Below are 25836 nucleotides of genomic sequence, written 5' to 3'. Positions count from 1 at the left end.
TAGTGCCATTTTACTATAGCATTCCAGTGGAACTTTGTTGCCTATTGCGTCGAGTCCTTGATGGCGCGAAGAATCAGGCCCTTAGATCCGATCTCGATGCTGATTGGCGGAATAAAATGACGTGGCAGCCTCAGAATGCACCTTGGACCGACATATCCGCGTTGCCGACATTCCTTGCGGCGCCTGGTCGTCGAGTGTCAAAGCAAAAGCGTATCACTAACGGGAACATGAAATCACGTGTCTTGGCGTCCGGCAGGGTGTACATCCAGCGTAGTTGTCGTCACGGGGGCGTAGGTAAGGCAAAACCAGCCCATCTCCGCGCTAGCGTTTAAGCTCGGGGGCCTCATGTGCTGCTCGGCCACGAGGGCGGTCACCTCTACGCTAGAATAGCGTAGGCAATGGCGCATACTCTTTTGCGTGTCGCGATGTGCTGGTTGTAAAGCGTGCAGTCCAGAGCCTGGTAGTTGAGAGCCGCATGCGGTCGACGCAAGGACAGCTCGTTGTGGATATGATGTGTCGCTCCATCTCGCTTTTAAAGCGTTTTATTTCGGCCATCTCCCAGGCAACGTGAATGCCGCCTTCAGGAGCATACAGCCTACGTAGTACAAGAGAGTGTCATCGCCACGAATGACAACACTGCAAGTCGATTTACACCATCACTCTCCGCGCCATCAACGATAGCATCACTCACGCGAGCAGGAGTGGCCCATATCGCTCGCCAGGCGATCACGTCGGCACTACCGCGCTTTTAAACATCGAGAATGATCTTACTTGGTTGTTTCGTGACACGTCAACTTTCCTTTATTCTAACCTGAGCAGATACGACATGACTACTCTACGTTGCAGCACCCGCAAACGTGCTACCATCAATCCTATCCGTGTTTTCTGCGTCAGTGTCGCATTGCCAGCAGCGCATATCTTCATCCTCGTCCTCGTCGTGACAAAAAGCATTAGCGACATCGTCGTCAATGTCATTGTCTTCGGTCGCCCAATCGCGGACACGGAGCCGTGTCACGTCGCGACAGTCCTTGCGCGATGTGTAGCGCGGCGCGTGCTTGCGGTACGTGCAGCACTTGCAGCGACGCGTCGTCCCCTTGGCCTCGAGCTTGTGCAAGATGCGCAGGCGACGCTTTGCGGCTTCTTCTTCGCTAAAGACGACGTCGTCCATCGAGCTTACTTTGGCCCACGGCGAGTCCAACTGCGCGCGAAGCCGGACACGTTCTTGCGCGTTGATGGCCCGCAGCACCTTGCGTCCGAGGCCCAGACTCTCACAAATCTCGAACTCGCGCTCGACGTGTTCGAGGCGATAGCACAGGCGCGCGGCAGCAGCGATTTTTGCTTGCTTGTCGTCGCCAAATGATCCGTGCAGCGCCGCGAGGCTGCGAAGGCGCGCTGCATCGGTCCGCGACAGCGTCTCGAGCGCTGCGTCCGACTCGAGAACGAGCGCCAGATCGTCTGCATCGGCGACGGATGGTACAAAGTGGAAAACCTCCATGCGGGGCGCCACGGCTTGCTTGATCTTGTCCAACCGCGCCAGGCGTGCTTCGCAGTCGGCGCGCGTCATACCCTTGTCCGCGATGACAAACGTGAGGTCATCGTAGCGATCGTCGACGGTCCGAATCGTCGCGCTCGTTGAAACGTGCTCCTTGCGGAGGCTGCTATAGATGGTCTTGGCCTTCCCGACCATTTTATGTAGTGCGAGCTGCGCGAAGGGCAATGTGGGTGTATCCGGACGATGTCGACCCACGGCCATATCCGGATGTTTGAACGTCCCTACGATCACACACAATCCAATTGTCGCAAGGTTCTTGAGAGATTTTGCTAATTTGATGTGTTTGGATCGCCTAAGACCACGCGACCACGCGCGTGCACATGCTTCTTTCGTGGAAACTGCGAGCAAGGTTTATGGAATCGAACAAACATGAAATTGGCTGTAATGTCGACAACTACTCGGCTGCGCGACGGAATTTGTGTACGCAGCTTACTCCCAACGACAAAGTGCTGGTGTCAACTCCGATGCATTCTGCGTCGCGTTACGTACTAGTATGCTGAGTCGATTCTTGCGCTACTACCGCCTACGGTATCGAGACGCTTAGGTTCTTCATGCTCGCGTGGCTCTACCAGTTTGTGGATCTTGTTTGGAAGTACTCTAGTTTTACAGCCAGTGCGTCGACTCTCTCGGTTCGCTCTACAACGTTAGCACTGACTCGCCGCAGTGGCCCTTTCGTGCCATCTCCCGCCCTGGTACGCTCTTTGTTGTAGTTTTGCCAGGGCTCGAAGTGGTGGCTAAAAGCGACCACATTTGATGGAATGATTGATTGAATGATTGATTGATTAATGTATACTAGTACTAGTAGAGTTACTGTTTGTCCGGTCGTCGGGGACATCGTCGCTGTCGACACCTTTTACCTTGTCAACGCCACTGTCGGGCGCAAACTCGGCCGCAACCTCGTCATCGATCTCGTCCTATCACGAAGCGCGCACCCGACGTTATCGCCGCGGCAGTTCTTCCGCACCGCGTGGCGCGTGCTTTTCGTACAGGCAGCACTACTTGCAGCGGCTCGTCACGTCGGCGGTTCCAAGCTTGTGGTGCACGCGCGGCGCTTTTGAGCCTCGTTGTCGCTCAGACTACGACGTCGTGTGAATCGATTTGGCCCATTCCGAGTCGAGAAAGCTGCATAGCCGGATTACCTCGGCGTCGATGGTGGCCAAGGGAAATAATAACATTATTTTCCTTGATGGTGGCGCAAAACGCTTTTGGTCCACGAGCTGCTGTGAATAATGCTCTCGTCGAATCCCGCCTCGGGTGATTGTGTGCACACGTCGTGTCGACGACACAGCGTCGGATTGGATCGGCCCTGCCAAGATTGGGCCAATCACAGCGTGCCAGGTCAGCCAATCAGAAGGCCTGGACGCAATCGTTGGGCGGTTCTGGCTGAAAAAGCGACATGCGCAGCACCACGACCCTCGAGCGGCACTTGCGCCTCGTGTCCGAAGCGACGCTCGTCGGCGTCGTCGTCCTCCTCGTCTCTGCGAGCGTCGTGCTCCCGATGCTCATCACACTTGCCTGCTGCGCCGCATTAACCTCGCTCGCCAGCGGTCTCGACGTAATACCACCCAACGTTCTCGCACCGTCACTCATCGTCTACCGCCTATCGTCCTATTAGCTCCACTGCTCATTCATATATATATATATATATATATATACAAAAGACTCGTGCGATAGTCTAAAATTTGCACTGTCAACGGCGGTGCGGTTTCATTCGACCCATCACCATGAGCGTTTTCCGATGGGCAGTGGCCAACAGGTGACTGGAGCCTATTCATGAGGTCATCTACTAACGTTATCACACTGCACGATGTAGCGAGTGATACCGTAGCTACACGCTTTCACGGGCTGTCTCGACGTGTGAGAATCAACCGAACGCTTTGGCGGAATCGAGCAACCTAGCCCTTGCCTACTCCAAGATCTTCTACTAGTTGTATTACCCGTTGTCGGTGCTACAAGCTCAACCGGCGCTTGGACAGCCACTAGAGATGTCATTTGGACTTGAAGGATGCCGGGTGTAGCTGCCGAGAGACTAGATAGATGCATTCCTTTTTTATTGTTTTAGATCGTACTTGTACATTGCAACACGAATATCGAGGCACTTCGACCGTGCGACGACACTAGTATGTCGTATTAGGCCGAGGCGCGCGCCTGGTCGCAGATGCGCTGCAAGAGTGCCTCGCCGTTCTCGCCCGAAATGACCATCTTTGTCTTGGCCACGAGGTCGATCTCGACGGCGTTCTTCTTGGTCTGGTAGTCGAATTCACGTTTGAGCGCGAGGAGCTTGGCGGCTTTGCCTTCAGTGTTGGCCGCGGCCGTGAGGCCTTCGGCCGCCTTGAGCGCGGCGTCAATGCGAGCCTGCTGCCGGATCTCCTCGGCCTTGATCGTCTGTTCGTACTCGCGCTGTGTCTTGACGAGCAGCACCATCGCATCGTTGCGCATTTTCGTGGCGGCCGTCGACGCCGACGCGGCCGCAATGTCCTTTTGGCCGGCCGCACGGAGGACTTGGGCGTCACAGATCGAGCGCTGGTCGATGCAGAGCACCTCCATCTTGGCTTCGGCGTCGAATCGGAGCTTTTGGCGGCGAATGAGCTCCCGCTCTTGGAGCGCAATGAGGTCCTTGACTTTTCGGTCGTTCTCTTTCTGAATCGCGGTCAGAAGCTGCGTTTCTTCGTTGATCAAAATGCGCATGTCGTTCTCTTGCTTCTTCTCTTGCTCCTCCATCTTGGTCTTGAACGCGGTCGTGTGCTCGAGCGTTGTCGAGAGCCGGACTGGCAGCTCGACGTTGGTGACCTTGACGTTGTGCACAATGACGCCGTAGGCGCAGACCTTTTGGTTCAGGTCCTTCTTCATGCCGCTTGCAAACTCTTCGCGGAGGTCGTGGACTTGGTCGTGCCGCACCGAGTGCACGAGACCGCGGATCGCCTCCTCGGTGATCTGCGAAATGAGCTCGTTGAAGCGCTGCGCGCCGAGCATGTAGACAAACTTGACGGCGTCGTCGGCGGTCGGGCCCACTTGAAAATTGATCGAAATATCAATGTCGACCATGACGTTGTCGGACGTTGCGCAGCGCTTGACCGGCGCCGAGTACGTGACCGCGTGCTTGGTGACAATGTGCGAGACGCGGTAGTACGCGGGCCAAAACATCTTGAGACCCGGCTCGAGAATCCCCGCGTGCGAGTTCCATTTTTGATAGAGGACCCACATGCCCGATGGAATGCGTACAAAGGTGTCGCACAAGAGCGGGTACTTTGGAACGAGCACGAGAGGAATGCTGCCGTCTTTCGTCTTGGCGTTGAACGCGTGCTCGGCCTGCATGTGCTTGCGGATCGTCTTTTGCACGACGATGCTGCGCTGCGTCGACGAGGTCGTGTGCTGGGCGGACGCCATGGTACTAGGCTGCTGCTGGTGGTTAACAGGAAATTGGAAAATGAAGAAAAATGAAGAAAAATGGAGTCGTGGGTTGGTGGAGGTGTTGGACACGTGGATGCACTCAGGATCGATCGAGCGGCGTCCGAGAAGACGACGGCGTGTCGCGGACACCGTGTTCAAGTTTGTGGTGCTGCGGCGTTGTCTAAAGATATGTATATAAATGCTCGCGCGCTACGCTGCCACGTTGGACTGCTGTCTTTTCAACGTGCATCTGATCATGCATGTCCCACCTGTCTTGTGGATGTGGACAAAAATAAAACAGTGTCTCAGATCGTACAACCGCGTGCGATATTTAAATGGCGTTTGACTAGCGTTTTGTATGCTCTTACGATAAAAACACGTGTCCAACACGGTCCATTTTGAAAAATCCAATTGCTGGATACAAGATTCGTTTGCAGTCCGCATCCAGTGCGATCTTTGGAGCTGGGACACACCTTTTCTCTTGAATCTGAGCACAGCTTATTGAAGATTGATCCATGGCAGGTACGTGAGATGCATCTTCACACGTCTGTCCAACGCCCCTCGGTCCTCTGTTGCCACTCCAGCTTGCGACACGGCCAGGCAGGTGCAACAACCCTCCAAGATCGACGTTGCCGTTTGTTTGGATTGCATTTTCATTTTTCAATTTCCCAACACTCGGCATGAGTCGCACAACCACCACCGCCACCACGACCATGGACGCCAAGTCCAAGGCCCAGACGCACTTGATCTTTGATCACATTAAGAGCGCGGACAAGGCCAACGAGAAGTTTGGCTCGTGCAAGGACGGCAACACGATCGTGATGCTGCAGCCAGGCCGCAATCCGATCAAGCCGTATTTGTGCATCCCCGAAGGCATGTATGCGATCGTCCAGCGCTATGGCCGCGACATCGACTACGTCTACCCCGACGGCCGCCACAGCCCGCTCTGGCCCGCAGGGTTTCACATGGCGTCGGTCTTTACCAAGATTGCGTACCTCGTGACCAAGCAAAACGTCGTCTTTGACACGCCGGTCAAGGGCTGCAAGACCGCCGACAACGTCACGGTCCACATTGACATGGGTCTCGTCTTCCGCATCATGGGCGACGAAGAGAAGGGCGAAGACCCCGCGCTCGTCAAGCGATTCGTGTACGAGCTCGGCCCGCAAGGTCTTGAGACGCAGCTTCGGAACGCCCAAGAAGAAGCCGTCCGCGCCCTCGCCCGCAACGTCGAGCACACGGAAGTCTACTCGCTTCGCGACGGCACGGTCAAGGAGCGGCTGGAGAACTCGCTGCAGATGCGCGGCCCGACCGCGCCGCTTCTGCCCCACGATGCAATCCAAGAGGACGAAGAGACGAAGGAAGAGGACGACGACCAGCCGCGTGGGAAGACAGCGCCGGCGCTCGCAATGCCCGTCAAGTACCTCCAGGTCGACGCCTCGGCGGAACATGGCGATATTCCAGCGGCCAAAATTCTGTACAGCGTCACGGAAGACATCAAGCACAACCTCAACAAGCAGTTCAACCCGTACGGCGTCGAGATTAGCACGGTATCGATCACAAACGTGCTCTTGCCGCAAAATTTCGAGACGCAAATGGAAGAAAAGACCACGTACCAGAGCGCGATCAAGGAGCAGACGATGAAGCAGCAGAGCGACATGCAGCTGCTCCAGTACAAGGAAGCGATCGACACGACCAAGCTCTCGAAGCGCATGCGCCGCATGGAAGAAACCGAGGCGGGGAGCAGCCAGTGCGCCGAAATCCAAAAAGACATTGACGTCATCATGGCCGACACCAAGCTCTTGGAAGCACAGATCCAGCAAGAGCAAAGCGTGCGCTGCGCCAAGATTGTCGCGGACGCTGACCTCTCGATTGCCAAGATTGCAGCCGAGACCGAGATGATCCAGACGGAAATCAAGGCGGCTTGCGACGCCGAGGTCATGAAGATCCTCGCCGAACGTGACGCGCTCGTGGTCAAGATGAAGGCGGACGTCGACAGGCTCCAGGCTCTCGGCGATGCCCGCGTGAATGAGATCCTCGCCGACGCCGAAGGCGCCGCGTCCAGCAAGCTTCAGCTCCAGCGCGAGTACTTGCTCAAGATGCAGCGGCTGGACATTACGAGCGCGATGGCCTCGAACGCCGATCTCGTGATCGCTGGCAACGGCAACCAGAACTTACTCGCGGACGTCTTTGTCGCGCAGCAAAAGTCCAATGTGCTCTTGAACATCAATGGCATTGCAGCCTGAACTCGCGCGCTTTTCGTGGCATCTCATTGGAAGGATTAAATTTATTGACGAGTCATACGTTCAACAAGTGTAAATATACTGTCTATTTTTATACTTGACATAATGAGTTGGCTACCTACACGCAACTTTAAGACATTGGCATCCCATGGCCCTCGATCCACAGGACACTTAATACGTCCTTTCATGTCAAAGACAACACAACAATAGAATACAGTCGAAGAATGAAGCGCCATGTCGAGGACGCGCGAGGCAACGGAGACGACTTCGCGTTCCAACTGCCATAGGTGGCGTGCCATTAACCTGCGAAAGCTCGCTGCCATTCGTTGATTTTTAGCCAATGGTAGTCGTTTGTTTCAAACAGTCGAGAATTTGAATTCTAGCCGACGGACCGACGAGGGACATGCCCGAGGGACCGCGCCGGAAGCACGCGCGGGAGCCATCGTACGCGCTCGAAGCGGTCCATGGAAGGTCTATGTTCATGCTTCCTCGTCCTAGGAAGCGGCCCTTCGTCTTCAAGACGCCGCAGAAGGTCGCATCGCCCTTTGTCTTCACGAAGAAGAAGGCGCGTCGCCATGGAGCCATCGACATCCATGAGCATGCCATGGACGACGACGACGATGGTGACTTTCTCGGCGACGAGTCGCTCCTTCCAGAACGCGCGCTCTTTGGCACGCCGTCCCGGGCGAAAGCCATGCGGAGGACCACCCGGCGGGAGCCGACGCCGGACGAGGTGGGCATTCGTGCCAAGCTCGTCGCCAACCAAGAGCACCATCGACTGCAAATGTTCGATACCTTATGTACCCAACTCCACAAACGCATCGTGGCCCAGACGCAGAGCGCGGCCAAGGAAACATGCACAAAGAAGCAAGTGGTCCACGTGCGTACGTCGTCTTGCTGGCGCTTCCCACAGCGCCATCATGGCTTTTGTCCTATCTAGTGGAGAAGGCGGCGGCCGTCATCAAGGACCAGTTCGCCTCCAACCAGGTACATACGCCATACCTCGATCGCCGAATCTAATGGATATGATGTAGCCGACGGAAGAGGAAGCCAAGCCGCAGCAAGAGACGGTCCACGCCATCCTAACCTCGCTGGAAGAAAAGCTCGCCTCGTACAATGCGATGCACGCCTTGCTCTCTTCTAATGTGACTCGACATAGACTGCAAGAACAAGAGAAGGAGTGGCGATCGTTCTTGGAGACGGTGCCGTCGACGTTGGCGGCGTTGGCCGCAGCGGCGCCGCCTGTCGCCACGGAAGACGTGCGCCCCGCGGGCAGCCGCGGGCAGGCGAGTGCGCAAGAGCTTGCGAACGAGCAAACCGCGCTCTGCCAGCGCGTGGTCGAGCTCAAAGACCAGGTTGCATTCTCTCGTGGACTCTCTTGAGCGGTTGGGCCTCATGCACGTTGTAGCTTCGGTTTTTGGACATTTCGATCGAGGACCTCGAGCGCATGATGCACGTCTCACAGGCAACACGGTCGAGTCTCTTTGACTCGTTCCATGAGAGTGAGTTCAAGGGCTACGCCCACATGCAAGCCCCGAAAGACGCGATCAAGGCACTCATGGCGCTCTTCTCGTAATATAATAGTACTACGCTTCTGCTTGTTGTACGCCTTTCGCCTGTCTTCCATCGTCTACTGCGCATCCAACTGTCAACGTCTCGCTGTCCCATGCCACCCGCGTGGCGCTTGGATCGCCTTGCGCCGTGGCTTTGCACCAGGTTGCCCCATCCAACAAGTTCGATGTTGTCGAGCGCTCAAGCGTCGTGGACCCGAGGAGGTCGACATGGCAATGTTCGTCTTCTCTCGAACGTTGCGGTGGCTATAGGAGCGCTGCTACACACTTGCTACTGCCTCATACTCACTGGTCGGCCTTTGCTGTTGTATGAGCTGCTGGCGTCGTTGTCTTGGGTGCGACCAAAGCCTAAAAGGACTCCGTTCCAGTAGCGCGTATACACCAGCCGGTGGGCGTGGGTTGCATGAAGAGGCGGGACCGTCGCCGCGTGAAGAGTCGGCGGCGGCCTCAGGAAGACGCGGCCCTTTGCACGTCGTCGCGACGAGCCAGTTGTCTGTCCTGTCTAGGTCGAGATCGACACTGCATCTGTGGTGCTTCGATCGAAGTTCGAAGCTATCGGGACCATCCGCTAAAATCAAGTAGATTCGGCCAAGGTCAATGGCAAACTTCGAGGTTCAAAGTCACGCCGCACCCATCATGTGGTTTCCATCACAACCAAATCGGACAGGATGCGACTGCTTTTGCGTCTGCTGCTGGCAGCAGCCGTGGCCGTGGCCGCACAAAATGACTCGACGCTGACACTGCCACCGACGCCGACACCACTCGTCACGTCGTCGCCCACGACAGAGCTACCGACGTCAACACCGACGTCAACACCGGCGCCAACACCCGCGCCGACACCGGCGCCAACAGTGACACCGCTACCAACGACCGTGACAATGCCGCCGCCACCGCTTCCAACGACGGCGCGGCCCACACCGCCACCCGTCACACGGCCACCGCGAACACCCGCGCCAACCAAGGCGCCAACGGAAGCGCCGGTCACAGTAGCGCCGTCGCCCGAGCCAACGACCGAGGATGTTGTGCCCACAACCACGTCGTCGCCAACGACAGATGCATTATCATTGACGACGACACTGCCGCCAACGGCAACCCCGCTGCCCGATGTTCCAGCCAGCGTTGCTCCGACCAAAGAAGAGGCGAGTACCGTCGTCCCGTCAACGACCGTGACGCCATTGTCCAAGACGTCGGCCGAGGCACCGGAGAATGCCTCGTCGCTGCCGCTCATTCTGGGGCTCACGGGCGGCGTCGCGGTCGTCGGCATCCTCGTTGCCGTCGTCATCTACCGCCGGTCCAATCACGAACGCGCATCGTCGGCGGCGTTCAAAGCACCGGATGGCGAGCCGTACGGCGGTGGCGTCTCGCCCAGCATGCATCGGACCCACAACAGCTCGATGCACAACACGACGTTTCTTGGCAGCAACGCGCCCTTTACGGCAAGGCGCGCGCCGTCGTCCAACCAGACGCCAGTGCACGCGCTGACGGCATCACCGATGCGCAGCAACCAAGCGCTCTGGGACGTGCTCTTGGGCCGTGATACGATCACGAGCAACCAGTCGCCCAATGTGCCCGTTCAGTTTGGCGGGTCGTCGATCGCAAGCTCGTCTGTGGGCCCCGGGACGTATTCGGAGAGCCACTTGAGCAGCTTTGACTCGTCGCGCGGCCCGAGCAGCCACGCCATCTCCGAGTGCTCGGACATTTACCCGAGCTCAGGCTCGCTCTTTCGCATGTCCTCGCTGCATGCCGGTAGCGAGTCGAGCGAGGACATGATTGAAATGGAGCTGTAGTCACTTTCGTTTGTATCCAAAGTCGAAAAAGTACGTAGTTGTAGGGTCTAGCATGAAATCTTGTAATACTGTTTGTTGCAACCGGTGCATTCAGTTGAAGGCAGCTCTCTCATCTGCCGCGTCCACTACATATAGTGACGCCATCGCGTCATACGCGTCGGGCTCGAGGATTGTGCATAGCGTCGCCCGTGCGCGCATGTCTGTTGCATGGACCGTCCGGGTGCCGACGCTGGGACTGATGCTGGAGTGTGCCTTGTCTACGGTGGACGTGGCAACGTCAGCGACTAGGGTTGCTGCCACTGCAAGCTGCCACCGCACTGCTCGTCGCCTGTCGGCTTCACAAACAGTTGAAGGACCAACAAATTGCCGTCGGACTGCTGCACTTGTGTACCATTCTAGGGTGCGAGTAGCTTGGTGCCTGGTTCTGTCAACGCATTCCTGGTCGAAAGGCTGGTCGGGCTTGGTTCGGTAATTGCCGACGCGGATTGGCCAAAATTCAAGTCAAGACGCTCGCTGATTCGCCCGTGCGTCTGAAATCCAAGCCGGTCACGATGGAGCGAGGGCTGGAAAGACTGGCGAGGAGAAGAGTGTGCCGCACTTCGCAATGCAGAACCGCCACCGTGCCCGAGCTGGTATCCACTCCTCCATGCGAGTGTCTGTGATCGTCGACGGCACTTGCTTTCGCCGATCGTTCGCACCGTCTTCGGTTGAGCTGGATCCTGCTCACTATTTCTCGGCCCAAACACCTTGTGCAAGATACTGCTAGGTATAGTACCCCGCAACTTAACCCGACAATTTTAGTCAAAGTGGACAAATTTGGTCGGAAATTTTTCAATACGTAAAATCCTCCCTAGCGTCATTTTGACACCGCAGAGAGCTGAAGAACGCACAAGAGAAGAAAAGAGGGCAAATATACGTCGGTTTCTGGGTCTTTTTAGCTGCAAATTCGGCCTCCATGCGTTCCATAAGGAACACCGACGGAATGGAGCGATGGGATTTGTACTTCTTGACGACAAACTCTGCGAGATGCGGTGGAAGCCCAGCTGCGTACACCTGCAGGTAGCGATGACAACGCCGCTCGAAGCGTTGAACATGCTGCAGAGGGAGCCGCTGGAACCGTTTCGCGAAGGCTCTTGGATGTGTAGTCGCAGTGCTGGCGGCAGTAGACCTTGGCGCTTCCCCAATAATTTTCGATCCGGTTGAACTCGGGATGGAGCTTGGGGAGGAGGTCCATGACGTGACCGCTACCTTCAAAGACCTCTTCAAGCATCGACTTCTGAGCGGCAAAGTCGGGTTGGTGGCCGAGCAAGTTGAATGCACAGCAAGAGTACGGCTCTTCCGTCGTGCAGGGCGTCTTACCGCACTGCCCCAGGATCGTCTCGGCGGGCCGAGCAGCTCGCGCTCGCGCAGGATCGTGACGCTGTAGCGTCCTCTTGCCCTTGGCCCCATGCCTTACTCGGTGCAACTTTAGGGTACGAAAGGCCCTGCACAGCATCGCCCCACGCATCGAGGGGGCTCCACAGATCGAGCTCGTCATCGCTGTCAATGTCGATGATCCCGACTTTGTACGCGAGCGGACCTTCCTACGATGGAATGCCTCAGTTGGTGTCCAAGTGGTGGATCAAAGCACGTACTTGTACAAGTTGGCAAGGCTCGTGGGCGCCGTTATCGTCTTCCTCGTCGGTGCTGTCGCTCTCCAGTTCGATAACGTCGCCTAGCGCAGGCGCTTGGCCTCAGAAATAGCTGCCCTGGCGCGGCGCAGATGAGACGCTTGCTTGCCGCGTCGTCCCATGAATTGGTCGTGACAGCGACGAACATCAAGCGAAGCACTTTCGTAGCCCGGGGCACTGCATCCGGATAAAGAGATTTCGTACGGATAAAGCCGGTGTGGCCCGGTGTACAGGCCCTGGAAGTGGACATTTTCGGCCCCTCCCCACCTTAAATGGTCCGTCTTCCAGCTTCTATTACTCAGCAACTAGACATGCTACGAAGAAGATCAAACTATATTCGTGTTCCTCTATGTCTCGGCTATCGATAAATAGCGCGTTTAGCGCATCGAACGGCTTAAAACATTATTTATAGCCCGAATAAAAAGACCATGAATCTCTGTCGGGTAAAGTTGCAGGCCACTGTAGTCTTTGATGTTTATATACGCTGTGTAATGTATCCAAGGTACATTGTAAATGCAAGCGGAATGCGACACGAAGCGTACTAGCGTTCAGCAATCGAAGGTAGGTGCCACCAAGGGATTCCCTTGCACGTACAAAGGACGCTCCGACTCGATGTGCCCACCACAGGCGACGGTCGACGCGTCACGTCAGGCGCGCGTAAAGGCTGTCGTCGATCCCCGACGCTTTGGCGTGTCCCATGCGACTTGGAACGGCCGCAATGACAGGTGGAAATACGACGATCTATTTCAACGCAACTGGATCGCCGGCGAGAGCGCAGTCCCCATGAGACTTACATGGACTACAGAGAAAGCCTACCGGTACCTCGTCGTGAACGCATTATCTTGGCGTGCTGAAGGATGTGTTGAAAGGCTGAAAACACTCCACTTGCAGCCTTCTGGCTATCCATGCACGCCCACCACTTTCGCAGGCAAACAACGAGAGCATGGCAGCATGTCTGGGGCAACAAGGCGACACGACTACCAATTCTGCAGTGCCTAGATGCAGGCTTTAATGCAAACCTACCACCGTGCACTCGCATGTTGGCGCTGCGGCAAGGCAATCTGTCCATGTCGCTGTCGTCGCAGACATGCTAGCTACTCTTGGACACTGTCCATGGAGCCAATAGACACCAAGTACGTAGCGATCAGCCAGCACCGTACAAAACGACCATCAAAAAGAATGGCGCCGGTGCCAAATCTGGGTGCGTTTAGCCAACGTACCACACTCTGCCGCCGAATGGCCTGTCCCGAGAGATCCAGGCAGCCCAACAGATCAGGTGTTTGGAACCTGCGTAACAAGACGGCGCGAGGCCAGAGGCGCGCCACTGCGCTCCATTTGCAGAGATGCGGACGTGTGCACAGATCTCTCTTGGGCTGCTGCTGCTCGCTTCTGTCCATACGACGGACGGCTCCATGGCCATGAACGCAACCGCGGACCACAATGCGATTCTGGCCACGCCACCGCCCGCCGACGGCCACACCATGTCGGTTCCCGCCATCGTTGGCATCACCACTGCCGTCGTCGTCGCGCTCTGCTGCGTCATCTTTATGGCCGGTGTCTACATGTCGCGCCGGTGGCGGTCGTCGCCGCACGACGATACGAGCAAGCACGGCTTTGTGCCATCGCCTGGCACGGCGTCGGCCCAGGACTTTGAGCAGTACTTTCCCAAGCCAATCGAGCCCGCGATGCTGCAAGAGCCGCCGGCGCGCAAGTCGTCGCGCGGCAGCGTCCTCCGAAAGGCGTCCAGCGCGGTGCCACTGGAGCCGTCGAGCACCGAATGGCAGTCCCCGATCGAGAGCTCGCGCTACATGATGGCCGATGTGGCACCGCCAAACGCGCTGCAGAGCCTCCGTAGCGCGGGGTGGCAGTCGCCGGTGGAGAGCTCGCGCAGCCTCATGCTGCTCCAATCGCAGCGCATTTACGAGCTCACGGGTGGCGAAGATGGCATTTTCGGGTCGCAAAGCCGCATCCAGGAAGAGATCGAGATCCGAGCTGGCACCATGGACAGCTACACGGTGCGACCGAGCGAGCTGCAAGCCAAGCACGCCGACGCCGCCGAGTGGATGAGTGCGATGGACACGTCCCGGTCGATCTTTGAGACGTTCCGGTCGACGTCGGACAGCGACGGCGAGAGCCGGGACTCGATCGTGTGAGGACCACTTGCCGCCAATTAACTTAACAGATTAGTTTAGCATCCATATATTCGAGGGCCATTCCTTGCTACCACCCACTACCGGTAGCTGTTCTGATAGTTGCGGGCAGAGTAGAGCCACTGATCGCACTTGATAAATGGATAGTTGTTGCTGTTGGGGTCGTGGGTTCGGACGAGAGATCGAGTGACGCCAGGCTCCGCCACCACGCCAAACCGGGTGTCTCCATGGCGCCACCCACCCGGCTACAACTACACGCACTTGCACCTACAGCGACCAATGCAGAAGATGTCTATTAGTCGATTTTGCTAGTATAGACGGTTGTCGATGAAGATCATTCCAGTCCTGTCAAGCATATCTTGACGTTGGTTGCTACGCAAGCTGGTGTGTTGGAACACTGTTACTGTTCGTACTACGTTGTGCTGTCGTCCGGAGCCAGCGTCCTGGACCAGCTGGTCCACGCGGTCTAACCATTGTAACACACGTCTAACGACGTGGTGGCTCTTTTACCGGACATAGTTGTCGTTTCCGGATGATCGAGATGTTAGAACGTGTTAGATATGCACATGTCGCACCTTCGGCGATCGATGGCAGTGCAATCTGAGATGCCAGATCGCAGGTGCTGGCACCTTCGCATCATTTCAGCGCTGCGAACGAGGAGACGCATTTGTCGACTCGCATGACCGCCGCCGAGTACATCGTCGTGAGCGTCATCGCCATCGTGCTGCTGCTGCTCATTGGCATCTGCGTCCGCCAGCGTCGAGCCGGCGCGACCACGAAGGACCGGGCGCTCGCCGCCTCGCTCGTGAGCTCGTCGCCGCTCTTTTGCGGCCACTCGCGCCGATCGCTCATGGATCTTGGGCTGCCCGCGCCGTCCCTATCGCTCTCCACTGTGGGCGGCCTGCGCGGCGAGGCGTCGTCACAGAATGACACGGCGCTCTCGTCGTCGGACGCGACCGAGTACGCACCGCCGGTCGACACCAAGGCGACGCCGATGGATCCCGCCCTGCGCACGTTCAACGACGATTTCTTCGTGCTCTCGCAGCGCGGGGGCCAGAACGGGCTCCCGCTCCTCGAATCGACGCGCGGTGACGCGCCACCTCGACACATCTCGGTCGTGGAGAGCATCGACGAACACCATGACGACAATGATGACGAGAACGATCGGCCGAGCGCGCTCTGGCACAGCTTCCTCGAAGAAGGTAGGTCACTCTCGGTGTTTAGCGGCGGGTTCTCCGATATGGACGACGACGACGACGATCTCAACAACTCGTTCTTGCAGCCGCAGCGTTACACCGAGTCGATTGCTGACGACGAAGACGACGACGACGAGCTCAACCTCCATGGTGTCCTCGTCGACGCGGCCAGCGTCGTCTCGACGACCAAGGTCGACTTGTAGTGAATAGGATTGCTTTTGAAACATAGCATTAGGAATGTAGGAATGCAGGGGTACATTATGTATAAGGGATCTCACTAGTATCTTGAAACCGTACGAGCGACGATGCCAAGGGCGGTAAATAGCCTCTGCAAGTCGGTCCACGCACCGAGATGTCGCCATATTCGCGGGAAGACGCTGGGATTTGGTATGGGTTCATTGCCGTAGCATTCGCCAATGCTCGATTTACAACAGGATCCAAGGCGGTGGGGATGCCAAGACAGCCAAGAAATCGCTGCCAAGGCATGTGGCACACAACACGTCGCGCGACGAAAAGAGCTCATCGCGATCCATCTCATTGAGACAGATACTAAAAATCACTGCTGCCAACTACGTTAGCCAGCGTTCCTCCATCGAGAGCGCGCATCGACGAGACTACCGTGACTGCACCGCCGGACGCGCGAGATGCGGCCACACACCGACCAAGCGGTTCGGGTACAGTACTGATAGCCAGCACGGGTTGCAGTCCAGCGAGATGGACTGTTGTTGTTGGTGTCGCAAAGGCAAGTGCGCAGTTCCGCACCCAAGGAGGACCATTGGCGGCTCCCATCGTCTTGACATTCCAACAATATGGTCCTTCAGACGCAGGCCACGTACTGAGTAATAGCGTGGTGGCGTGTTGCAATCTCCATGCCGCAGCTGGCGCAACGCCGAAGTCGGCACGTGGTTTCATCTCCCGCGACACCATTTTCTTCACGTCCTGTCCCATGGATCGGAGACGGGTTGATGGTTTGATGGTTGAGCATCATGGCCTTGCAGCCAGATACGTCCTCATAGTACGCATACAAGTCCTCGTCGATATGATTCCAGTTCGTCGCAAGTTGGCAAGTTGATCGAACAGGATCGCGCGAAGGTTCGCGTGTCAAGATCGACTGCACACTATTTCACGCGTCGCATGACCATGGCGTGTCACGGAAATCGTGTACCGTACACTATTTCCGTGGCCATTTTGATTGGTTTCCGCTGCAACGCGGTTGGCCTGTCCCGCATCATCTCTCGCTTTTCGACAACCTCGACGACGACACCATGGCGGCCAAGCTGCAGCACCTCGTGATCGATGCCGGCGCGCTCATCAAGATGACCGACTTGACCAACGTCGCCGAGAACCTCTGGACGACCAACGATGTCCTCAACGAAATCAAGGACAGCAAGGCTCGGCGCTTCGTGGCGCGCCTCCCCGTCGAGCTCCAGACGCGCGACCCGTCCGAGAAGGACCTCGCGGCCGTCGCGGCCTTTGCGCGCCAGACCGGCGACTTTCAGTTCCTCTCGCTCACGGATCTGCGCATCATGGCCTTGACCTACATGTTTGAGCGCGAAACGAACGGCGTCGAGCATCTTCGCACCAAGCCCAAGCTCGCCGAGACCGTCGTCACGGGGACCAAGGCCGCCGTGCCCGCGTCCAAGGTGCGCTGCCGCTTCCTCGCGCTGGCGTCGGGCTGCCGCAACGGCGACAAGTGCCCGTTCAGCCACGACCTGAATGACAATGCGGTCGAGGCGGCGCCCTTGCCCAAGATTGACGCGCCGTGCCGCTACTTCAACTCGGAGGCCGGCTGCGGCAACGGCGAATCGTGCCGCTTTCAGCACATCAAGGTGGCCCCCGAAGACCTCCAGGTCGCGGCCCCGCCGGCGCCGATCGCCGAGAAGCAGGTGGTGCGCGATGAGATTCGCCACGCCGATGTCAAGTCGCGCATTCTGAGCGCGGGCTTTGCCGCGCAGAGCAACGTCGGCGCCGACGACGACGATGGCAAGAACTGGGTCAATGTCGAGAACGCGACGCAGTTTACGACGTCGCCGTTCGGCACGGGCACTGCCGTCGAGAAGGTCGACGAGAACATGAAGGTCGGCTGCATCACGACCGATTATTCGATGCAGGTACGTCTTGGCTTTGGTTTGGCTTTTTCAGAATTTTTCTGGATTTTCCTGGATTTTTTTTGGATTTTTGGATATTGGATATTGGACGTGTGATGTTGATACGTGCCTCTTGTAGAACGTCATGCTGCAAATGGGTCTGCATTTGCTCTCGACGGACGGCATGGTCATCAAGCGTGTCAAGCAGTGGGTGCTCAAGTGCGTTGCGTGCTTCAAGACGACGACCGAGCTCGAGCGCCAGTTCTGCCCTGTCTGTGGCAACGCCACCTTGGAGCGCGTCGCATGCTCGCTCGACAAGGAGACTGAGCAGCTGACACTCTACACGCGCGCCAACCGCCCGACGGTATTGTGTCTCCATTTTGAACTGGAGCGCTTGATACATTGATATGTTTGTAGAAATTGCGCGGTACCAAATTTTCGCTCCCGGCGCCCAAGGGTGGCCGGCAAGGCGACCTCCTTCTCCGCGAAGATCAGCTCATGCACGGCATTTGGGGCCAGCGCCAGAAGGCCAGCTCCAAGGTCATGAAGAGTGCGTTCGGTGAACACGTGGCCCATGATCTTGGCGTCAAGGTGGAGAAGCAGACATCGATCACGATTGGCTACGGCCGCATGAACCCGAATGCGCAAAAGGGCCGTGAACGCCGCGGCAAGAAGAAGCGCGGCGGCAACTAAGGACTAGACAACTTTTTTCGACTATAAATCGGCCGACTAACTCTATTTGCATGTTGTTTCAAAACCATCGATCGTTCAAGATAGGGCGTATCGCGCCAGATATGGACCCCGGTCGCGTTCCCTGTCGAGTCGCCCGGGACCAACTACATTGTTTCGATCGCCCCGGTGTTCAACGCCGACGGTCGCGTGCGAGAAGGCGAGGGCCTTGTCGCGGTCGTCATGCGTGCCTCTACGTGCTCGACGCTGTCGTTTTCCAAACGTGGAAGCAGCTTCCTCACGGCTCTTGCCGCCTCGATGATGTGTGTGGCGAACTGTTGGACAGGCCGTGCGCGGATGCCCGTGCCCGATTTGAGCGAGCTTGGCATCGATGACATTGCCGTCGACGTACTGCGCGCCACGTTTGCCGCCATTTTGCGCGACGGCACGCGGCTCGAGTTTGAGTTGACAAGTGCCGGTCTCTGGGAGGCACTCGAAGATCTCGCTCGTGACCATCGAGGTCAGCTTGGCTTGCACAACAAGAGCACCGACATTGGAGATCCGATGACGGACATCGTTGACGACCTGCCGCGCTTGTACGATGCGATGTCCGAGGCGATGATAGGACCAAACGTGGTTCGGAAGCGCGCAAAAATGCAATTTGACCGATCTCAACACGCGCGTTCGGCGCCTGCGGCAGCTCCACGTCGATACCAACAGCGGTGCAAAACTCCAGAAGCTGCTCGAAGCAGCGAACATGGATGATGACGGTCATCCACCGCCGTCAAAGCGCCCTCGTCTCGACGCTCTAGCCGACGGGCTACCCTCCCACGCTCGACGAGCCACAATATATTGTATTCAGATGCATGTGACTACACGCGGCGTTGGTGGCGAGGTTGAGCTGTACAGACAGTTCCATCCGTGTTGATTAACGCGAATAAACGCCATGCTAGTATCGATCTAGGCAGCTTCATATCCAGGAATATTGGTCCTGACCAGAAGCACGAGTCGGCATCACGAGTTGGCGCCGTGCGTCGGAACGCCGGGACAAGCGGCAACGATCGCCTCGGTCCATAGCTCTTTGTACTGCGCGAGGACGTTAGCTGCGTGAGGACTTTGCGGCTCTGGAGGGCGCTTCTCGAAAGACGGGCCGGTGACGAGATCTTCGTCTTCAAGCGAGCGCGTCAGCAACGGGCGGCCACGGCACAGTGCAATGTCTGAGGGCCGGAACTACTGACCCATCAGCCCCCATCAACCAAGCTGGAGACGCAATTGGCCGGTTGTTCGATCAGTTGGCGCGCGCCTCGTGCGTTCCATGTGCACAATGCGCATTGATATTGGCGCTCAAAAAGATAGTACAGACAGCATTCGAGACGTTCGAGATGGAGTTGCAAATGCAGTTCCGTCCTCAGAAGGGGCAGTTGTGGGTGGGATTGCTGCGAGCTGCCTGCAACGTCATGTCGAGTTTCAAACCAGATGGTGCAGATGGTCACCCCTTCGATCCTTGCAAGCGCACGACTTTCGACCATTTCTCGGTTTTCCTCAATGCCGTCGTTCAAGCGTGCAGTATTAACAGGATTGCAAAAATTGTGTACTGACAGCTCCGATGGGCACGTATTCTGTGGCGCCGCTCCCAGAAAGTGAGGGGTGTGCTTGGGCTGCCTGCCGCAACGCTCGGTCCTCTGTGGGGTAGAGCAATAATTGCTACCTGTGCCCCCATCGATCCTTGCGGCCGCACGACTTGTACGACTTTGAATATGGTCAATGCAACGCGTATCGTGCTCAGCACTACGTAAAGCATGGTTTCTCGTATGGCCATCGCTCTCAATCAAGGCAAGAGCGCAGTGCATAAAGCAAGCTACTATGGCTAAGTTTAGTGCGTCGTCTTCAACTGGCCAACTCTAATTTTATCATCGCTTCCTAATTATACAGTCGGCGCTAGTTTCCAACAACGAACCGAAGACGCGAAATGCCCAAGAAAGCCGTGTCCCTCGAGGATGCGATCCTGCAAGGCGTCCGACCCACAACACCCCGCGCCCTCGAAGCGTGTCTTCGCACGGGCATTGAGCCTGACGAGATCATCCCGCGGTACTGTGCAATATATATTCCCTTGCCGCTAAAGACGTTAAACGACACTAGGGTCCTTGAAGATTTCCTACACCACAAGCACAAGCACGACGACGTCGAGCGCGAGGCCGCCCACCTTCGTTTTACCCATTTTGAAGAAGGACGTCAAACCAAGATCGGACTGCTTCGCCGGGAAAAACAAAAGCTGGTTGATGCCGGCTTTACGGGGTCGCCGATCCTCGCCAAACTGAGTCCCAAGAAGGTATCTCTCATTATGTTTCGTACTTGCATGTCTCTCTGTGTGTCGATTATGCATATCTCGTCTTGTGTCTCTTAGCCGTTCGACGACTCGAACGACAATCATGTACCTCTGCTTGCCCGCGACTTGGCGATGGCAATCCTGATAGATCAAGATTGCCATCGCCGTTGCCAATCGAAAGCAGCACTCATGCAAACCTGCGTAGAAGACGATTTCGCCGTTTGACGTGTTTAACGCGTCGGTACCGGACAAGGTCGTCGTGACGGACTCGACGATGATGGAGATGGAAGAGAAGCGGTTCCAGGCCATGAAGATTCGGTACGAATTCTATTGCTAGGTAGGACCATGGATGATTGCATACTATGTATAGGCAAGAGCGCGAAATCGCCAGTATCATTGAAATGGAGACGCGGATGGCCGAAATTCTCAAGCAAAATGCGCTGCGCGACGCACAGGAAGCGAAGCGCAAGGCCGAGTGGGAAAAGGAAAAGAAGGAGCGCCGCGCGGCCCTCGTCGCGGCCAAGCACGATCGCGAAATATTGAAAAAAGAAGAGCGAGGTAGCGCGCTATCCAAAATATATTGAGGTTGCAACTCTGCGTAGGATGCCGAGGCGGCGGCACGCCGTCAGCGCGCGAAACGCGAAGCCGAAAAGGAAAAGATCCTGCTGGAAGAAGAGCGCCGTCAAGAAAAACTGCGCCATCGCGTACGACTCTCTCGGCCCAACAACCCGCGTTGCACTCATTTCGGATATTACGCGTGGAATACATAGGAAATGGCCGAGCGCGAGATGGATCGCAAGCAGAAAGCGGAGCTGCATCGTCGACAAACCGAAGAGCTACTCCAGCAACAAGTACGCATTGAATGGGGCATGCGAATGTATATATCATGGGACACTAGGAAAACAAAATTATGGAGAACCGGCGCCGGGTCATTGAGCGCGAAGAGCAAGCGCAGAAAAAGATGGCCGAAGCCAACGAGCGTCGACGGCAAGAAGCGGCTGCCAGGTTCGCCGTCGTCGACAAATGAATATGTATATAATGATATGGAACTTTGCCTAGGCGGGAGAAGGCCAACGCGCGCATTCAAGCCGCATTGGACCAGAATCAGAACGTCATGCTAAAGAAGAAGCAAGATTTCGAGCAAAAGCAAGAGCTCGCGGCCGCACGGGCCATGGAAGTGCACCGAAAGGAAATGCAAGGTCATTCGATATTGCCGTCGCTCTCGATATAGAGATATATTCAATATGTCGTTGTGCAGAGCTCAAAGACCGGGCCGAGCGCAATCGCAAGGAAGAAGAAATCCGGCTCCAGCGCGTCGAAGCGGCTAGGAACAACCAAAGCGAGCGCGTCGATACGATCGTCAAGAAGCGGCATCAACTCGTACAATATATATATTGGTTTCGACAGCGCGCTCATCCACACGTACCTGCGATATGTAGGAAACCCACCTCGATGTGGTCTACACGGAGCGCAGCAAGGAGCGAACACTCAAGTCCGTCGAGCGCGACCTGACGCTCGAAGAAAAGAAAGCCAACGTCGAGCGGCTCAAGAAAGGTATATACCTATTTTGTCTGATGTATATAGTACTGACACGACACAATCTCATCGCGACTATCTCCTAGTCGAAGAGTTTAATCGCATTCAAACGCTGTTACGCATTTCCGAGGAGGACGAGCGTAGCCGCATGATCAAGATCAAGAAACAAGCACTCATTGACGCCCGCAAGAAAATCGCGCTTGGTAGCCATAATCGTCTACCAGGCTCCTGTCTGACTTTAGGCACTATAGAGTCGTTGGTGCGAAAGCACCGCATCGCCGAAGCCGTTGGCAACATGCGCATTTCCAACAAATGGGACAATATCAACGAGATCATGTGCGTTCTCGACGCGAATATCGATATAGTGCGATCGGAAATTCATTTAAACACTATATTTTAGGGAGGGCTCGACGAGCCCGGACCGAAAGAACCGCAAGAAGAAGTTGATGAGCTCCAAGTCGGCGTCCGACATTGAAACATCCACGTATTTATGATGGGGCAGTAGCGCGTCCGATCGGTGCAGAATACTAGGTCTAGCTAGTCGCAGGTAGTAGTAGAAACACGGCACATGTGTCTCATTTTGTACAATATTCTATTGTCTAAAGTGCGTGCGTGAGCGTACTTGAAGACTCACTTGGTCACTAGCACAGAAAGCCTCACGATACGTCTGTTTCTGGACATCTAGTTGGGTTGGCCATGGAAACATTCGCGTTTGAGGACCAGTTTGCTACCCGAGGTAGTAGAGTGTGCGTCAGCTCCCATAGAGAGCGCGCCTGCCAGACCTACCAAGCCTGTACACTCTCTATTTCACGCGGGACGAAACCTCATCGTCATTGTCGCGCAGCTCTTACAACAGGCAGACAACGTCACATGTCATGAACCACTCTACTGTCGCTCAGTCGCTTAGCGTCAAGTCGATGGTGTCGACGGTTGCCTCGGCACGGAGTTTCTTGGTCGGGACGGGATCAAAGAACCCAGCCAGCACCGCGCGTGTGGGTTGCTTGGGTGCTGGTGGTGCAGAGGGACGGGCGCGCTTGGTGGGCACGACCGGTGGCTTGACATCGCCGAGTTCGGGTTTGAAAAACGTGGCCATCGTTGTTTGCGCCGTGTCGGCGGCGGGTTTGTTTCGCTTCTTTTTCTTGTAGTTGTCGGGCTCTTTGATCTTGATATACGTGCCACCGCACTTGCTCTACATCAGCTTGCTCTAAGATTTCCGTTCTCAGATCTGAGTGGCAGTCGTATTACTTGGTGGGCCCCCCACCACGGATCTAACACGCATATTCCGTGAGTGCTTTTGTCGTTTGAGAAGATGAACATACCACGAACACTTGGCGGACGGTTCATGGCGCGCTTCACAAGGCCAAAGTACGGCGGCGAATGTTGGCACGGACCCTAACCGCCGTAGAAGGTTGGATATAGCACGATTTAGTGTCATACATTGCATTTCCACCAATGGACGCGGTACGAGTCGACTTCGTCGTTGAACGTGTGGTAGACTGTGATCTTGGTCTGGGCTACCGCACCACGGTACTAGATCCTCATTGCATAGGCACTTTTGTACCGAGCGCGTTGATGCGGTGCATGTGAAACTGGAACTGCGGGCCGTGGTCTAGCTCAGAAGGATGTGTCTTGACGACGTAGGAGCATGTCTACCTTCGTGGTCGCGCACGGGGCTGTTGAGGAAAATGAACGCGTGGATCATCTCGTGCTAAAACGACCATTGGAACGACAGAGCAGCCTCGAGCTCGAACTACCAGCAGCGTGTTGACAAGATCGCTTCGGGGCCGAAGTTTCAGCAGCGGCTCACTGCAGTTAATAGCAGTTAGTGAGCATCAAGCTAAGGACCCGACCTGAGGCGAATCGAGCAAAACCCAGACATGGGCTGAAAGCTGCAGAGCCCCGCGCTAGATGTATCTGGATCGCACCAGATTGCACGACGACGACGAGATGCATACCACAACGTCATGCGCTTGCTCCACTTGATCTCGCAGCCGTTCAGAAGGTCGTCAAAGAAGAGCGCATTGTACTCCTACAGATTACCATTTCGCTCGCACGCAGACAGGATACGACGATCTGGTAACCGTACCAGAAAGAGCGCCCAGATATCTGGATTCGGATCTAGAGTCGGCGTGTAAGAGCGCTCCAGCGCAGAGCGACGTACCAATGACCTCGAACTCGTCGGCGAGAAGGTTCATCGGCGCGTCTTCGGCAAAACTCCACCGTCGTTATTCAATAGTGTTATATTGAAATACCGTAATACTGTTACACAGAGGGGTCCCCGCACACTGTGGAGCGCCGTCATGAAGGACCTCGCCCTCTTCTTCCCACCATGCATCGACAACACGGTTTGGGCATTGCCAAGGGCTAGCATTTTTCGTCTTAACACACAGCGGTAGTCCTCTCTGCATCCGAGTCCGAATCGGAATACACGGAAATAGTGTGATTTCGAACCCGCGAGAGCTTCGACGGTTCAACTCCCGCGCCAACCCGATTTTCATTCCGTCGACATTTCTTCGATCATCATGCAACGACGCTGCGTCGCACTACTCGCGAGCAGCGTGCTGGCCATGGTACACGTCCCGTCTCTTCCATCTCGAAATGTACATGTCGTTCTACCAGGACATGCCGACGTTTTACCTCGGGCGCGTCATTGGGAATGCGCTGCCCCCTCGGTACGAGTCCATGCCTTTCTTTCTACATATATGCTACCGGTAGCCGTGGTATATTAATGACGACGCGACTATAGACATGATCCGCGCCGGACTCTGCAAAATATCGAGTTCATTTTGCGCCACGAAGTGTCGGATCCGACGCTGCAAAAGCACTGGGTCCTCAATCGCATTGTCGACGCCACTGTGGCGCAGGCGCTGCGGCAGCTGCTCGCCTCGTTCAACGCCACGTATGTCTACAAGACAAAAGACAATATTCTCCAAAAAACGAGATACAATTAGGTACTCGGAGCTTCCGTTTGAGCTGCCAGCCTACGCCGACGCGCCCTTCCGCGTCGCGTCGGACCACGGCAAGGACATGGTGCATGCTGCCGTGGACAATATGTGGCAACGCGCGCAGATCGAGGCGGACGTGTACGACGCCAAGAACCTCTATGTGATGGGTATCAACGACGCGCGCAACCACGTCTTGGCCCTCGGGTGCGCCGTAAACTAGACGTGAGCACTCTGTTCAACACATGTACGTAGACAGCACGCAGGGGCGACGTGGATTCTGCCGTGGGATCAGAATTGCTTTTTGACGAACGACGGGTGGCGCCAGCTGCGCGACGATCTGACGCACTATGCGTCGACAGGTATGTCACGCCACGTTGTCTTGAAGCGAGTGTGTTGTAGACCACAAGTATGTCGTGACGTGGATGGACCGGCTTCGCGCCGAGAACGACATTGTATTGACGCCCGACTTTGCACCAACGCCGTGGGAAGAGCCGCAAGTGAGCTTCCGATACGACGCGGTAGCGACCTTTGATGGCGCGCTGCGGTACCACATCTGTCTTACGTTTGCAATCATTTCCCACGACCTGATGTAGATACGGGCGACGGGACAAGGCTGCCCTCTTGGTGCGCCTGCTCGTCCCAGGCCCATGGTGCGTCAGTATTCAAGTCGCACTTTCCAAGTATAGGGGTAGGTGAGACTGGAACTAGGAGGACTGG

The 25836-nt window shown here is 56.3% G+C and overlaps 11 protein-coding genes across 11 annotated transcripts; 8 read left to right on the top strand and 3 right to left on the bottom strand.

Annotated features, from left to right (window-relative positions):
- Positions 1 to 835: 835 nt before the first annotated feature.
- Positions 836 to 1687, bottom strand: SPRG_13818 (hypothetical protein; the record flags this gene model as incomplete). The annotated part of the gene is made up of 1 exon (XM_012352814.1): positions 836 to 1687. The coding sequence occupies one exon, from the start codon at positions 1685 to 1687 to the stop codon at positions 836 to 838; it is 852 nt and encodes a 283-aa protein (XP_012208204.1).
- Positions 1688 to 3590: 1903 nt separating this feature from the next.
- On the bottom strand, positions 3591 to 4939 carry SPRG_13817 (hypothetical protein; the record flags this gene model as incomplete). Its single annotated transcript, XM_012352813.1, has 1 exon — positions 3591 to 4939. The coding sequence occupies one exon, from the start codon at positions 4937 to 4939 to the stop codon at positions 3683 to 3685; it is 1257 nt and encodes a 418-aa protein (XP_012208203.1). The 3' UTR covers positions 3591 to 3682.
- A 716-nt stretch (positions 4940 to 5655) lies between these two features.
- On the top strand, positions 5656 to 7185 carry SPRG_13816 (hypothetical protein; the record flags this gene model as incomplete). The annotated part of the gene is made up of 1 exon (XM_012352812.1): positions 5656 to 7185. One exon carries the CDS (start codon positions 5656 to 5658, stop codon positions 7183 to 7185), a length of 1530 nt encoding a protein of 509 aa, XP_012208202.1.
- A 366-nt stretch (positions 7186 to 7551) lies between these two features.
- On the top strand, positions 7552 to 8790 carry SPRG_13815 (hypothetical protein). Its single transcript, XM_012352811.1, has 6 exons — positions 7552 to 7626; positions 7681 to 8066; positions 8123 to 8169; positions 8217 to 8293; positions 8342 to 8537; positions 8591 to 8790. Exons 1-6 carry the CDS (start codon positions 7586 to 7588, stop codon positions 8756 to 8758), a joined length of 915 nt encoding a protein of 304 aa, XP_012208201.1. The 5' UTR covers positions 7552 to 7585; the 3' UTR covers positions 8759 to 8790.
- A 631-nt stretch (positions 8791 to 9421) lies between these two features.
- SPRG_13814 (hypothetical protein) lies at positions 9422 to 10540 on the top strand (the record flags this gene model as incomplete). The annotated part of the gene is made up of 1 exon (XM_012352810.1): positions 9422 to 10540. The coding sequence occupies one exon, from the start codon at positions 9422 to 9424 to the stop codon at positions 10538 to 10540; it is 1119 nt and encodes a 372-aa protein (XP_012208200.1).
- A 2952-nt stretch (positions 10541 to 13492) lies between these two features.
- On the top strand, positions 13493 to 14363 carry SPRG_13813 (hypothetical protein; the record flags this gene model as incomplete). The annotated part of the gene is made up of 1 exon (XM_012352809.1): positions 13493 to 14363. The coding sequence occupies exon 1, from the start codon at positions 13554 to 13556 to the stop codon at positions 14361 to 14363; it is 810 nt and encodes a 269-aa protein (XP_012208199.1). The 5' UTR covers positions 13493 to 13553.
- A 676-nt stretch (positions 14364 to 15039) lies between these two features.
- On the top strand, positions 15040 to 15759 carry SPRG_13812 (hypothetical protein; the record flags this gene model as incomplete). Its single annotated transcript, XM_012352808.1, has 1 exon — positions 15040 to 15759. One exon carries the CDS (start codon positions 15040 to 15042, stop codon positions 15757 to 15759), a length of 720 nt encoding a protein of 239 aa, XP_012208198.1.
- A 998-nt stretch (positions 15760 to 16757) lies between these two features.
- Positions 16758 to 18403, top strand: SPRG_13811 (hypothetical protein). The gene is made up of 3 exons (XM_012352807.1): positions 16758 to 17667; positions 17783 to 18007; positions 18061 to 18403. Exons 1-3 carry the CDS (start codon positions 16822 to 16824, stop codon positions 18334 to 18336), a joined length of 1347 nt encoding a protein of 448 aa, XP_012208197.1. The 5' UTR covers positions 16758 to 16821; the 3' UTR covers positions 18337 to 18403.
- A 1860-nt stretch (positions 18404 to 20263) lies between these two features.
- On the top strand, positions 20264 to 22668 carry SPRG_13810 (hypothetical protein; the record flags this gene model as incomplete). The annotated part of the gene is made up of 13 exons (XM_012352806.1): positions 20264 to 20400; positions 20452 to 20641; positions 20844 to 20956; positions 21009 to 21150; positions 21241 to 21342; positions 21409 to 21489; positions 21537 to 21643; positions 21698 to 21837; positions 21897 to 22018; positions 22078 to 22192; positions 22261 to 22377; positions 22426 to 22510; positions 22575 to 22668. Exons 1-13 carry the CDS (start codon positions 20282 to 20284, stop codon positions 22666 to 22668), a joined length of 1527 nt encoding a protein of 508 aa, XP_012208196.1. The 5' UTR covers positions 20264 to 20281.
- A 401-nt stretch (positions 22669 to 23069) lies between these two features.
- SPRG_13809 (hypothetical protein) lies at positions 23070 to 24399 on the bottom strand (the record flags this gene model as incomplete). Its single annotated transcript, XM_012352805.1, has 11 exons — positions 24336 to 24399; positions 24261 to 24292; positions 24130 to 24203; positions 24025 to 24078; positions 23929 to 23980; positions 23828 to 23882; positions 23736 to 23783; positions 23612 to 23688; positions 23494 to 23566; positions 23420 to 23442; positions 23070 to 23363 (listed from the first exon to the last, which is right to left on the bottom strand). The coding sequence occupies exons 1-11, from the start codon at positions 24367 to 24369 to the stop codon at positions 23070 to 23072; spliced, it is 816 nt and encodes a 271-aa protein (XP_012208195.1). The 5' UTR covers positions 24370 to 24399.
- Positions 24400 to 24772: 373 nt separating this feature from the next.
- SPRG_13808 (hypothetical protein) lies at positions 24773 to 25712 on the top strand (the record flags this gene model as incomplete). Its single annotated transcript, XM_012352804.1, has 5 exons — positions 24773 to 24846; positions 24921 to 25073; positions 25126 to 25323; positions 25372 to 25478; positions 25519 to 25712. The coding sequence occupies 5 exons, from the start codon at positions 24773 to 24775 to the stop codon at positions 25710 to 25712; spliced, it is 726 nt and encodes a 241-aa protein (XP_012208194.1).
- Positions 25713 to 25836: the final 124 nt, after the last annotated feature.

Source organism: Saprolegnia parasitica (genome assembly GCF_000151545.1).
Source record: "Saprolegnia parasitica CBS 223.65 unplaced genomic scaffold supercont2.107, whole genome shotgun sequence".
NCBI classification, from domain to species: Eukaryota; Oomycota; class Saprolegniomycetes; order Saprolegniales; family Saprolegniaceae; genus Saprolegnia; species Saprolegnia parasitica.
This window is presented reverse-complemented; position numbering and strand designations above follow the sequence as displayed.